Source organism: Giraffa tippelskirchi, chromosome 4 (genome assembly GCF_054371585.1).
Source record: "Giraffa tippelskirchi isolate mGirTip1 chromosome 4, T2T-mGirTip1v1.2.pri, whole genome shotgun sequence".
Lineage (NCBI taxonomy): Eukaryota > Metazoa > Chordata > Mammalia > Artiodactyla > Giraffidae > Giraffa > Giraffa tippelskirchi.
In genome coordinates this window covers 6,226,083-6,238,974 of record NC_137278.1, presented here as the reverse complement: position 1 = coordinate 6,238,974, position 12,892 = coordinate 6,226,083, and the positions used below count along the sequence as shown (strand labels likewise).

At 56.0% G+C, this 12,892-nt stretch overlaps 1 protein-coding gene across 1 annotated transcript in view; it reads left to right on the top strand.

Moving 5' to 3' along the window:
- HMCN2 (hemicentin 2) overlaps window positions 1-12,892 on the top strand; it is a 170,601-nt gene that overhangs the window by 116,619 nt on the left and 41,090 nt on the right. The window contains exons 50-62 of the mRNA XM_081594769.1: window positions 354-527; window positions 644-757; window positions 1,255-1,397; window positions 1,741-1,891; window positions 2,467-2,685; window positions 5,063-5,176; window positions 5,801-5,988; window positions 7,189-7,285; window positions 8,031-8,192; window positions 8,380-8,493; window positions 9,265-9,467; window positions 10,158-10,239; window positions 11,963-12,094. Of these exons, the coding sequence (XP_081450895.1) occupies window positions 354-527; window positions 644-757; window positions 1,255-1,397; window positions 1,741-1,891; window positions 2,467-2,685; window positions 5,063-5,176; window positions 5,801-5,988; window positions 7,189-7,285; window positions 8,031-8,192; window positions 8,380-8,493; window positions 9,265-9,467; window positions 10,158-10,239; window positions 11,963-12,094 (1,893 nt within the window). The remainder of the gene's footprint in view (window positions 1-353; window positions 528-643; window positions 758-1,254; window positions 1,398-1,740; window positions 1,892-2,466; window positions 2,686-5,062; window positions 5,177-5,800; window positions 5,989-7,188; window positions 7,286-8,030; window positions 8,193-8,379; window positions 8,494-9,264; window positions 9,468-10,157; window positions 10,240-11,962; window positions 12,095-12,892) is intronic.

Sequence of the window (12,892 nt, the reverse complement as noted above, 5' to 3'; positions counted from 1 at the left end):
ATCCCATGGACAGAGGAGCCTGACGTGCTGCAGTCCACGGGGTCATAAAGAGTTAGACATGACTGAACCTACACACACATGGATGTTAAGGGCCTGTTGGGGAGATAGAGGCAGACTTGACCAACTTCCCCTATGATGTTGCTTAGTAAGGGAGAGCCTGGGCTCTGGGCCACCCAGGCCTGAACTGAAGTCTGGCCGCACAGGGCGTGGTTCTTCTGAGCCTCGTTTCCCATCTGTGTAATGCAAACAACAGCACTGAAGTCCAGCACCAGGCTCTCAGACTTTTCCAGGTCCTCGGGCCCAGGGTGGGGGATCTCTGTTCAAACAGGAGCACACCCCCTGCCCCACCGCAGTGGTTCCCACCATCCTGGGAGTGACAGAGGACAGCATGGACGAGGAGGTGACCGTGACCATCAACAACCCCATCTCTCTGATCTGTGAGGCCCTGGCCTTTCCCTTCCCCACCATCACCTGGATGAAGGACGGGGCCCCCTTTGAGGCCTCGAACAACATCCAGCTGCTCCCAGGTGATGCCCTCGAGGGGATGGGAGGCAAGGAGGGGAGGGGCAGGTGACATGTCATCAGGCTGGGTCAGAGGCAGGGAGCCTGGGGATGACCCTGGCCGCTGCCCTACCCCAAGCAGGCACCCACGGGCTGCAGATCCTGAATGCCCAGAAGGAAGACGCGGGCCAGTACACTTGTGTGGTTACCAATGATCTGGGCGAGGCCATGAAGAACTACCATGTGGAAGTCCTCAGTGAGTCAGGGACCCTCCAGGGCACCAGCTGGGTGGGCAGGAGGCTGCCTGGGAATGCTGCGGCTGTGGTTGACACCCCAGATGCCTTCATGTGACTTGTCTCCTCTGATGGTCACTGGCCAGCCAGGCCAGCTTGGTCCATTTAGGGCCTAGAACTTAGGAGGAAGGAACCAGTGAGTTAGGACTGGGCCACATGGATTCCTAGACCCACAGCAGTCCTGGCTTCCTTCTGCCACTCACACTGCAGTGCAATAATAGCACCCGGAGCTGGAGACCTGGTACCCCTGGAAGGATCCCCAGAGGTCACCCCAGGAATTCCCCTGCCTCAGACCTGCCCTGTCCCATAACCATCTCTCCCCAGGAGCATGTGGGTTTGCAGGCTCCCTGTTCCTCTGCTCTGGGGAGCCAGTCCCCCATTTCTGGGCTGGGGCCGGGGGCTGCAGGGTCTCAACACCTCTTCTCCCAGCCTGCTCCTCAGACTCCCTTATGGTTTTCAGTCCCCCCTTCCATCTCCAAAGATGACCCCTTGGGGGAAGTCAGTGTGAAGGAAGTGAAGACCAAGGTCAACAGCACCTTGACGCTGGAGTGTGAGTGCTGGGCCATGCCCCCACCCACCATCAGCTGGTACAAGGATGGACAGGTGAGCTCAGGAGCCCCTGGAGGTCTCAGATTCTCAGTTTGGGTCCCCCTCGTCTGCAGAAACTTCCAGAAAAGGCAGGCATAGCAGCAGGCCCCAGAGCTGTCCTGGGCCCTGCCCTGTCCTTTATATTTTAATAAGAAGTTCAACTCTTTAGAAAACAAGTCTCACAAACATGAAACCCTATATTTACTCACTGAATTCTCTTCTAATTTTTGCATTCTGTGGGTCTGGTGTTACAGAATTGTCAGGGTGTTTTAAAAATCGTATGAAAATCTAAGTACACTCATCTGGGTGCTTTCTAGCCCTCATTCCTGATATCCGTCCCCCCTCTTTCCACCTCCAGCCCGTGACCCCCAACCAGCGTGTCCACATCCTCGGCGAAGGACGGCTGCTCCAGATCCAGCCCACGCAGGTCTCGGATTCTGGGCGATACCTGTGCGTAGCCACCAACGTGGCAGGCGAGGATGACCAGGACTTCAACGTGCTCATCCAAGGTGTGTGGGGCAGGGGTCAGTGGGACTTGGGAGGTGTCGGTGCTTCTGGGGCGGCCTGGCAGGAGGGCTCTCTTCTCATCGCTGTCTGCACATCTGGCGCCCCCGAACCCTGGCCTGGGGTCTTTCATGAACTGACCTGGGGACCGGGACATCACTGCCCCCCAGGCCTTAGTTTTACCTTTGTAAAATATGGGTGATCAGGGAACGTTCCTGACGGTCCAGTGGTTAAGACTTCCCCTTCCAGTGCAGCGGGTGTGGGTTCCTGGTCTGAGAACTCAGATCCCACAGGCCTCGTGGCCAAAAAAAACAAAGCATAAAACAGAAGCAATATTGTAACAGATTCAATAAAGACTTTTTAAAAATGGTCTGCATCAGAAAAAAAGATCTTAAAAAAAATTAACTGATAATAAAGGAGAAAAGACCATTAAAGAAAAGCAGAACTGCTTTGATGGAAGGGATAGGCTCAAACGGTGGAATTTCCCTGCCTGGGGGAGGCTGGCACGGGAATCTCTGAGCAGAGATTCATGCCCATCTCTCAACGGTGTGTCTTGACGGCTTTGTCCCCCGCCCCCCAGTACCCCCCATGTTCCAGAAGGTGGGCGATGCCACTGCAGACTTTGAGACCCCGTTCCGGGAGGAAGAGGCCCGGGGTGGAGTGACGGAATATCGGCAGATCGTGGAGAACAGCCCCGCCTACCTGTACTGCGACACCAATGCGGTGCCAGCCCCCGAGCTCACCTGGTACAGGGGGGAACACCCCCTCTCGATCGAGGACGGGGTGTCTGTTCTGCAAGGTAGGCCAGGGCTGCATGGAAGAGCGGGTCCTTTACAGGGGGGCACCCGGGTCACTCCCACACCAGAGCCGGTCTCCTCTGCCTTTCGATGCGGCCTGAGGTCTCCTGCCTGCTGCTTGCTGTCTAACCCCAGGCAGGGCATGTGACCACTCTGGACCTCAGCCACCTTTCATAAACTGGGGCTAGAAGTCCTTTACTAGTCTGAAGGCAAGAACAGGATCCCCTCCTGCCCCTGGTTAGAACAGAGGTCCTCATCTGCACCATGCCCACCTCCGGGCTTCGAGATCTGTAATGTCTTGACCCCTTTTTCTGGAGGGAGGGGGCAGTTCCTTTATTAAGACCCCAAATGTTGAAGAAGCTCTCATGGGGCTCTGACGCCCACCCAGGACCCAAGATCATGGCTCATGTGACTTAAACAAAAAATTATTCATTTTTAATTGAAGGATAGTTGCTTTACAACATTGTGTTGGTTTCCGCCATATATCAACATGAATCAGCCGTAAGCATATGTATGTCCCCTCCCTCTTGAATCTCCCTCCCACCTCCCACCCCTCTAGGTTGTCACGTGACCTTCTTATGCCTTTTTCCTACTTTAAATATTTGGTTATTTAAAGTTGGGCTTCCCTGATAGCTCAGTTGGTAAAGAATCTTTTAAAGTTATTTGCTTTTTTTTTTAAAGAACATAAACACTTTTTCTTTTTATATTTAAAAAAATTTTTAATTTTTGCAGTGTTGTACTGGTTTTTGCCATGCAAAACGCGAATCAGCCATAATCATACAGTACACGCCTCCCTCCCCTCCCCCACCCCACCCCTCCAGGTCATCACCGAGCACCAGGCTGGGCTCCCTGTGCCTCACAGCAGCTTCTCACCAGCTATCCATCTTATGGATATTTTGTATTTATGCTGATGCAACTTTCTCCATTTGTCCCACTCTCTGCCTCCCCTGCTGTGTCCACAGGTCTATTCCTACATCTGCATCCCCATTCCTTCCCCTCAGATAGGTTCATCAGTATCATTTTTCTAGATTCCATATAGATGTGTTAATATACTACATTTGTTTTTCTCTTTCTGACTTACTTCACTGTGTATATAACAAGCTCTAGGTTCATCCACCTCACTAATACTGACTCAGATCCCTTCTTTTTTATGGTTGAGTAATATTCCATTGTGTTTATGTACCACATGTTTTTTATTCACTCATCAGTCAATGGGCATCTAAGTTGTTTCCATGTCCTGCCTAAACAACTGCTTTATCTTAGAATAGTTTTTTATGGACAGCTTTGAATTAAAGGGCTCTGGGGATGGGGCTTAGAAACGCCTGGCTTCGCTGGCGGGGTCCAAGACTGGGAGGAATCCCAGACACAGAGCCTGGATGGGGTGGTCACCTGGCTTGCAGTCGCACGGTGCCCTGCCAGGCGTGGGTCAGTGGTGACGCTGGTGGTAGAGGGAAGGATGAGGTGGGTTGTAGGCTGAACAGAGTCATGCCGGGGTTTGGACTTTGGTGCTTGTGAAAGAAGGCGACCCCTTGGAGATCTGGGAGAGGCAGCGCTTACAGAAAGATGTAACTGACCCCTTAAATGGCCACTGCCCTCTGACCTGGGGACACAGAGAGCTCAGTCACATGCTAACCCCCCAGTCCCACCACTGGCCTCTGACCCTGGCCACAGAACCCCTAATCCTGGGCACACAGTGGTCATAGTCACTGCTGACCTTAATTCTGGCCCTGATCATAGATTAATCTCACTCATTAAGTGACCTTTCCCTTGACCACAGCCACGGCTTCCCCAGTCTAGGCTACCATCCCTTGGCTCTGCATATAATGAGCCCCTGGTTCTAATCCTGCTTACAGCCCATCACATCTTGGGTCGGCCACCCCCCAACCCAGGATTCTGAGCACAGAGTGACCTGAACCCTGCTCCTGCTAGAGACCAGTTCCAGCCCCCTAGATGCCAGAGTCTGGCCCTGGCTGGCTCTCAATCACAGAGGGTCCCAGGTGACACCCCTCAAGAGCCCCCACCTCCAACCACTACAGCCTCCTGAGAGCCTCTGCCCAGCTCTCTGCCTCTTCTCTTTGCCTTTATTAAGGAGCTGGGCTCGGCCCTGCCAGGTACTCCTAGGAAGCCTCAGTTTTTCCATCTGTAAGATGGGGGTAGTGACAGCACACAGAGTCAGAGGCCGGGGGAAATGCTCAGCCCAGGGCCTGGCACAGAGCAAGTCGTTACTGCACTTTAACTGACCCGGGCACAGCAGGTGCTTCTCTGCATGGCACAGGTGAAGTGGGGGAGGGGGAGGGGATGTGTCCCAGGTCCCCTCCAGGGAAAAGGGCAGGTTTCTTGGTTCTTGCTCAGACCTCTATCTCCCCCATGTCCCCGCAGGAGGCCGGGTCCTGCAGATCCCCCTGGTACGGGCAGAGGATGGGGGAAGGTACTCATGCAGGGCCTCCAACGAGGTGGGCGAGGACTGGCTGCACTACGAGCTGCTGGTACTGAGTGAGTGGCCTGGCAGGGGGTGGGTGGCAGGGGGTGGGCTCAGGTCTAAGGCCCCATGAGGGCACCCCACCTCCAGAAGGGGGCCCAAGTAGAGAGCAGATGTAGTCCTGCCGTTCTCCGAAGTGGACGATGCAGAGCTTTCGGGCTCAGACCCTGAAACCAGACCGGACTGGGTTCAGATTCCAAGTGAGCTTCTTCCTGGGGTTTCCCTGGTGGTCAGACAGCAGAGAGTCCACCTGCAAGGCAGGAGACATGGGTTCCGTCCTCGGGTTGGGAAGATCCCCTGGAGAAGGGAATGGCTACCCACTCTAGTATTCTTGCCTGGAGAATCCCAGGGACAAGGGAGCCTGGCAGGCTACGGTCCATGAGATTGCAGAGTTGGACATGGCTGAGTGACTCAGCACACATGAGCTGCTTGCTAGCTGTGTGACCTTGAGTGAATCACAGCCCTCTCTGTGCCCTAGATTCCTTAGCTGCCTCAGGGCTCGGAAGGGCTTGGTGAGCGGGGTTCAAGGAGCCCCAGCCAGCACCTGGCACCAAGAGCTCTGGTCTCCATGCCCCGCTCCTCTTGGGGCCTTTCCCAAGGAGACTGCCCGCTCCTCACCCACTTCTCCCCGCCCCCAGCCCCACCTGTGATCCTGGGTGAAACGGAGGAGCTTGTAGAAGAGGTGACCGTCAACGCCAACAGCACCGTCAACCTGTATTGCCCAGCCCTGGGCAACCCTGCGCCCACCATCTCGTGGCTCCAGAATGGGCTGCCTTTCTCCCCAGGCCCACAGCTGCAGGTCCTGGAAGACGGGCGAATCTTACAGGTCAGGGCGACCCCCTAACCCCTGCTCAGGCTAAAGGTGGAGGCTGACTTCCCTGGCCGTCCAGTGGTTAAGACTCTGCCTTCCTTCCAGTAAAGGGCTTGGGTTCAGTCCCTGGTTGGGGGGCAGAACCAAGATCCCTCATGCTGCAGGGTGTGGCCAAAAATGCTTAAAAAAAAAACTTATTTAAAAACAAAAGCAAAAAAGACTCTGCGTTTCCAGTGCTTCCACTGCAAGGGGGCCTGAGTTCGATCCCTCGTTGGAGAACTAGGATCTCCCATGCCCTGTGGCAAGATCAAAAAATAAATAAATAAATGTAGCTGCTGCCACGACTCAGTTCCGTTTGTCTGGGGACCAATGAACTGCCATCATCCGAAGCTCTTTGCTTGGAACTGTGTTGGAGCCCCTGGGATTTACTTCAAGGTTTAATTAATTATCCTTGGTTGCGAAGATCCCCTGGAGAAGGGATCGGCTACCCATTCCAGTATTCTTGGGATTCCCTGTGGCTCAGCTGGTAAAGAATATGCCTGCGATGAGGGAGACCTAGATTCAGTCTCTGGGTTGGGAAGATCCCCTGGAGAAGGGAAAGGCTACCCATTCCAGTATTCTGGGCTGGAGAATTCCGTGGACTGTATAGTCCATGGGGCCGCAAAGAGTCGGACACGACTGAGCGACTTGCACTTTTACTTTCTTTCACTTTTACTTAATTATTTAATTCGCCAAAGAATCGTATGAGAGGAGCCTTGTAGGGCTGCTCGTGGCCCCTGAACAGGAGCAGAGGCTGCACATCTGGAGCCAGCCTGGCACAGGGCAGCCTTCCTTAGGAAGGCCATCGGATGCCCACAGAGCCGTGCGGGCACCCGGGACCTCAGGCAGCACCTCGGGCCCCCAGCATCCAGACACCCCTACATGGACCCCTGGAGCCCAGCACAGCACAGAGCACCCTCCTCGGGGCTGGGGGAGGGGACCGTTGTCACCACCCAGTTTGCTACAAGGACTCATCTGTCAGCCTCACACCCCCTGAATGTCACAGAAAGCCCCAGCTGGACGTGGGGTGACCTCCCTAAGCATTGCTCCATGTAGACAAAGATGGTCTTCTGAGGGGCCTCCGCCTGGTGCCTGCTGTGCCTGGGGTGGGTGGGAGGGAGCCCTCGCAGTTCCTGAGGGGCCCAGGGCCATCAGGTTGGCGACATGTACCCTCAGGTTTCCACGGCAGAAGCGGCGGACGCTGCCAGCTACATGTGTGTGGCCAAGAACCCAGCGGGCTCCGCAGAGAAGCTCTTCACACTCAGGGTGCAAGGTGAGCCGGGCGAGCGGGCAGCCCCTGCGGGTTCCCCAGCTGAGCAGGGGCTGGTCCTCTGGGTCGGCCCTGGTGCGCTCCGTGGGCTCACCAGGCAGACAGGCAGACCGCCGTGGTCCTTCCAGGGTCCTGGGCTCTGGGCCTGTGCCAACCTTGCCCCAGGACAGAGAGCTCTGGGGGACCTGGCCACTAGATCATCTTAAGCAACTTCGGAGGCTCTCAGAAGAGCGAGACCTTTCCAGCACCACGATTGATCACTTACTATGAGGGGACTTACTTTCCTGGGCTCAAAGCTGAGAGGTGGGCCCCATTTTAGGGCCATGGAAACAGGCTCGGAGATGCCACTCAGTGCGGGTCTCCCTGCCCTGGAGTCAGCCCTCTCAACCTCTGCGTTCCTGCGACATGTGCATCTCAGGGGCTGAGAGCTCTGGCTCCAGACATGGGGCAGCTGTGGCCTCAGGGGCAGAGGGATGACGGCGTTGGGAACTTGAGGTCTAGGACTCACGCCTGAATTGAATGGATATTCTGGCCCTGCCACTGAGCAGCTGAGTGACCTTGGAAAAATGACTCTCCCTCTCTGACCTCTGAGCCCCACGATCTCCTCTACAAGATGAGGAAGATGAATAGGAGCTGGTTTGAAGTGCCAGGAGCCCCGGAAGGCCCCGTGTGTCACCCTGTGGCCGTCGGCTCCCTGCCGGTCTGCATTGTCATGTCTTTCTTTATTTCGGTGGCCCCGCGGGGACAGTCCCACCACGAATCGCAGGTCTGAACTCGGAACAGGTCACCGCCACCCTCAACAGCAGCGTCTCCCTCCCCTGTGACGTCCGTGCTCACCCCAGCCCCGAGGTCACTTGGTACAAGGACAGCCGGACCCTCTCCCTGGGAGAAGAGGTCTTCCTCCTGCCGGGTGGGTAAACTGAGGCAGGGGGCCCGGCTCAGAGGCTCTATGGGGAAGCCAAGTAGCCTCTCTGGGACTAGTAAGTCTGGGACTAGAACTGGGGGTCTGGGAGGGCTTTAGGATTGTGGGTGTGGGGTCTGGGGACTGGGGCCTCTTCACGGGTGCCAAGCGCTGGCTCCCCCCCCACCCCTTGCAGGCACCCACACCCTGCAGCTGGCTCGGGCTCAGCTATCGGACTCTGGGATGTACGTGTGTGAGGCCCTCAACGCCGCCGGCCGAGACCAGAAGCTGGTGCAGCTTAGCGTGCTGGGTACGTGCCGTCTGTCCCCCCACCTGCACTGTCCCCCACTCCTTCCATCAGCCCTCACACCCCTCCATCAGCACAGTCAGAAGAGGGACAGCCGGCCCCGGGGGAGCCTGGGACACACTGTGCCCTCTGCTGCAGTGATATCTAGGGGCACCGTGGGTTAGGTTCCTGGTTATTAGTCTTGGACGCCCTTGGGTTTGAAATTCAGCAGTGCGCTTTCTTGCTCTGTGACCTTGGGCAAGTCACTCTCCCTCTCTGAGCCTTGAGACTCCCATCACTATAAGGTGATGGTTGGTTTAAGGATTAGATGATGGTATGTGAACATTTAGCCCAGTGCCAGGGCTTCCCTGGTGGCTCAGTGGCAAAGAATCCGCCTGCCAATGCAGGGTTCAATCCCTGGGTCGGAAAGATCCCCTGGAGAAGGAAACAGAGCCCCGCTGCAGGATTCTTGCCTGGGAAATCCCATGGACAGAGGAGGCTGGCGGGCCACAGTCCACGGGGTCGTAAGAGTCGGACTCAACCGACGTAACTCAGCATGCATGTACCCCAACTGGGAGGCTGAGCCCAGAGAGGGCAAGGGGCACTTCCCAGGTCACCCAGCAGGTCTTTGGTGCGCTGGCCTGGATTCTCTTAGTCCAGCCCCCTGGGTCTGTGCCATCCCCTGGGGTGGGGTCCGCTGTGTGACCCTTTCTCTCCGTAGACAGTTAACCTGCAGGGGGTTAGGGTGGACAGGGGAAGGCCTCGGCCCCTCACTCGGCTCCTCTCCTGCCCCAGTCCCCCCCACCTTCAGGCAGGTGCCCAGCAGACTCCAGAATGCGGTCCTGGTGAGTGCGGGGGACAAGGCCGTCCTGAGCTGTGAGACAGACGCGCTCCCCGAGCCGACTGTGGTCTGGGAGAAGGACGGGCAACCCCTGGTCCTGACAGAGCGAACCCAGGCTCTGCTGGGTGGGCAGAGGCTGGAGATCCAGGATGCCCAGGTGAGCTGTCTGGTGGTACGGGCAGCCCTGGGCAGCCCTGGGGATGTCACCTCCTGGTGTACCAGGGGGAGGTGGGCATCTGGATGGCAGGATTGGGGGCTGTTGCCTCCTCGGCCCAAAGGGCCCCAATCCAAGGTGATTGGTAGCCTCGGGGGCGGGAGATGTGGAAAGAGCACCGGACCCCAGGTCTGGCTCGACACCGACCCTCAGAACGACTTCAAGCAGATCTGGGCCCTGCTGCCCGCCTGTTTCCCCAGGATCCAGAAGCCTCTCCAGGCCCCTCTAGTTATGAATTCCGGGGAGTCTCTTCCTCCTCACTCCCCTCCCTGGTGTGGATTAGATACCCACAAGTGTCCGCTAGGTGAATATTTGCTGTTCCTCTGGAACTGTACCCAGGGCTCCCCTCTCCAGGTTCAGCTCCATCCCCACAGCGAGGGAACCTTCTCCCCCTGGCTCACTTGGCACAGAGGCCCAGGGGAGGGTGAGGTGTGGGTCCTCTGCACCCACCTTCTCTCATCCCTCCTGCATCTCTAGGCTTTGGGAAAGGCCAGAAGGTCCCATCTCCCCTTGGGCCCCAGGCACGACCAGTATACTTGGGGAGTCCTGCTCTGGAAGGTTCTGGGGCCTGGAGGTTTTGGGGGAGCCCACCCCCACTGCAAGCACACTGTCATCACGTGCTCTCTGTCCCAGGTGTCGGATAAAGGTTTATACAGCTGTAGAGTCAGCAATGCAGCCGGGGAGGCCATGCGGGCCTTCAGCCTCACGGTCCAGGGTAAGCTGGGGGCCAGCCTGCGAGCACCACTGTGGGACCCCTGGCAGCACATGGGGCTACGAAGGATGGGAAGGGCAGTGGCTGAAAAGGGAAGCGTGTTGCTGAGTGTTTAGGGCACAAGATCTGGAATTGAAAAGACCAGGATCTGAACAGGACTCCACTGATGACTTGCTCTGAGTGACCTTGTCCCTTTGAGCCTCAGATTTACCTTCAGTAAAAGGAGCCAAAAACAGGCCCTGCCTATTAGGCACACAGAAAGCGCTCCATCTGTGGTCTGCCATGACTGTGTCTAGAAATAGCTGAGCACAGGGCCCAGGATGGGAGCACGGGGACAGAAGCCTGAGAGATCAGACCCTCGGGTCCTGGGGCCATGTCATCCCCACCAGAGCCCTGAGGCACCTGCTCTAGCAGCCCAAGATGGAACATAGCTGGGCATTTCATTGCGGGTGGCTCAAGCTGGGGGTGAAGGGAGAGCTTGTCGGAACTGCCTAGGGAAGCAAGGGATGAAGCCTTGGCCAGATTTTCTTGTGGTCAGATGTTGTATCAGTTAGGGTATAGACCCAGCTGTGTAACAAAAAGACCCCAAAATATAGTGCATCAAGGAAGAGAGAAGTTTACCTCTCTCATCCAAAAGCTTAGAAGTGAGCGTCTGGGCTGGAGGGTAGCTCTGGACTTACCAAATACTGATTTAGGGACCAAGATCCTTCCATCCTATTGATCTCCCATTGCCTGGGGGTTGTCCCCGTCTGCATTGCATCTTTGGGCTTTCCCAGGTGGCGCTAGGGGTAAAGAAACTGCCTGCCAATGCAGGAGACATAAGAGACTCAGGTTTGATCCCTGAGTCAGAAAGATCCCCTGGAGGAGGGTATGGCAGTCCACTCCAGTACTCTTGCCTGGAGAATCCCATGGACAGAGGAGCCTGGTAGGCTACAGTCCATGGGGTCACAGAGTCAGACACGACTGAAGTGATTCAGCACACACATGTTGCATTGTATTCCAGCCTGTGAAGCAGAAATGAACATACATAGAGAACTTGAGCAGCTGGCCACAGCAGGCTGAAAAGGAGACTGGGAAATGTAGTTTCTACCTGAGTGACCCTGTGCTAGATGGGAAGGACAGGTAGAGAGACACCCGCTATCTGCTGCAGATGCCAACGCCTGCAGCTTCCCCAGCATGGGGACAGTGGATGGATCCAACCCCGACCATACTGAATATTGGTGTTGAAAATTGTTGATATCAGGTCTGCTGCTCAAAGCTCATAGCTCCTTCTCCTGATGGCCACCTTGATGAACAGGGGGAGGGTGGAATGTCTGGTCCTTGAGAGAGAAGATGTTTCATCCTGAGCACAGCCATCTGTGTTCCACTGGCAGTGGCTGCCTGTGGTGCATGACTTCATGCTGGCTGAGCAGGAGAGTGTTGGGATCAATTAGTGATGTCTGCCCTGGCCTAGGTTAACGCCTGCTGGTGTAATAGTCACATGTTTACCATCCTTGGGCTAAGTGGTCCCCCTCTGGGCTCTGCTTTGTAAACGTTTTGCAATAGCCAGCTGCTGGTCGTATTTACGTTTGTGAATAAAACAACTCACATCCGCATCAATGGCAAAACATAAAATGTCAGCTCCTGACCACAGGGCAGTGCTTCTCAGGCATCCCTGATCAGCCTGAGAGGAAGGAAGTAGGGGGCAGAGTCATAGGACTCTGGGAATCTGGCTTCTCTCCTGCAGTGCCCCCAACGTTTGAGAACCCAGAGACGGAGACCGTGAGCCAGGTGGCTGGGAGCCCCCTGGTCCTGAGCTGTGATGTGACCGGGGTCCCTGCACCTACTGTCACTTGGCTGAAGGACAGGATGCCTGTTGGTGAGTCCATCAGTCCTTATCATTTTGGTGCCAAGTATTTCTTTGTTTGGGGTTTTTCTGGTACCTCAGCGGTAAAGAACCTGCCTGCCAATGCGGGAGACACAGGTTAGATCCTTGGGAAGATCCCCTGGAGAATGAAATGGCAACCCACTCCAGTATTCTTGCCTGGGAAATCCCATGGACAGAGGAGCCTGGCGGGCTGCAGTCCATGGGGTCGCAAAAGAGTCAGATACGACTTAGCAACTAAAACAACAACAACAAATTCATTTAATGAAATGGCATGAAAGCTGAAGGGGATAGTTGGTTGGATTTGTAACTGTACTTGCTTAGCAAAAAGATCAAAAGCTGGCAGCACCTTGTTGATCCATTCCCCCATTTGTCTGTCAACCCCATTGGCCTTGAAATCCCAACATTGAGGACCATTCATATGGGGGCTTGGCGGCTCCTGTGTTTGTGTCCATAGGACAGAACACAGAGTGAGTGCTGAGGGTACAGCTGGCTTGACCCTGGGCTCCACATTGGCCCCCAAGGCTGCTCTTCCTCCAGCACCTCAGCTCTGTCCAGCCCAGCTTTTGGTCACCCCCATACAGGGCTTCATGCTTACCCCACTCTTACTCTCCCCTAACCCACCCGCCCACCAGTCAGTAGGTGCCTCGTCTTGTCAATGTAAACACCTCTGGGGCCAGCCCTGCTCCCCCCCATAGCCTTTCCCATCTCAGCCCCCACGGTCCACACCCCTGGGTGAGGGCACAGCCCCTACACTCGTCTCCTGGGCCCCGTCCAGGCCTCACTCAATGC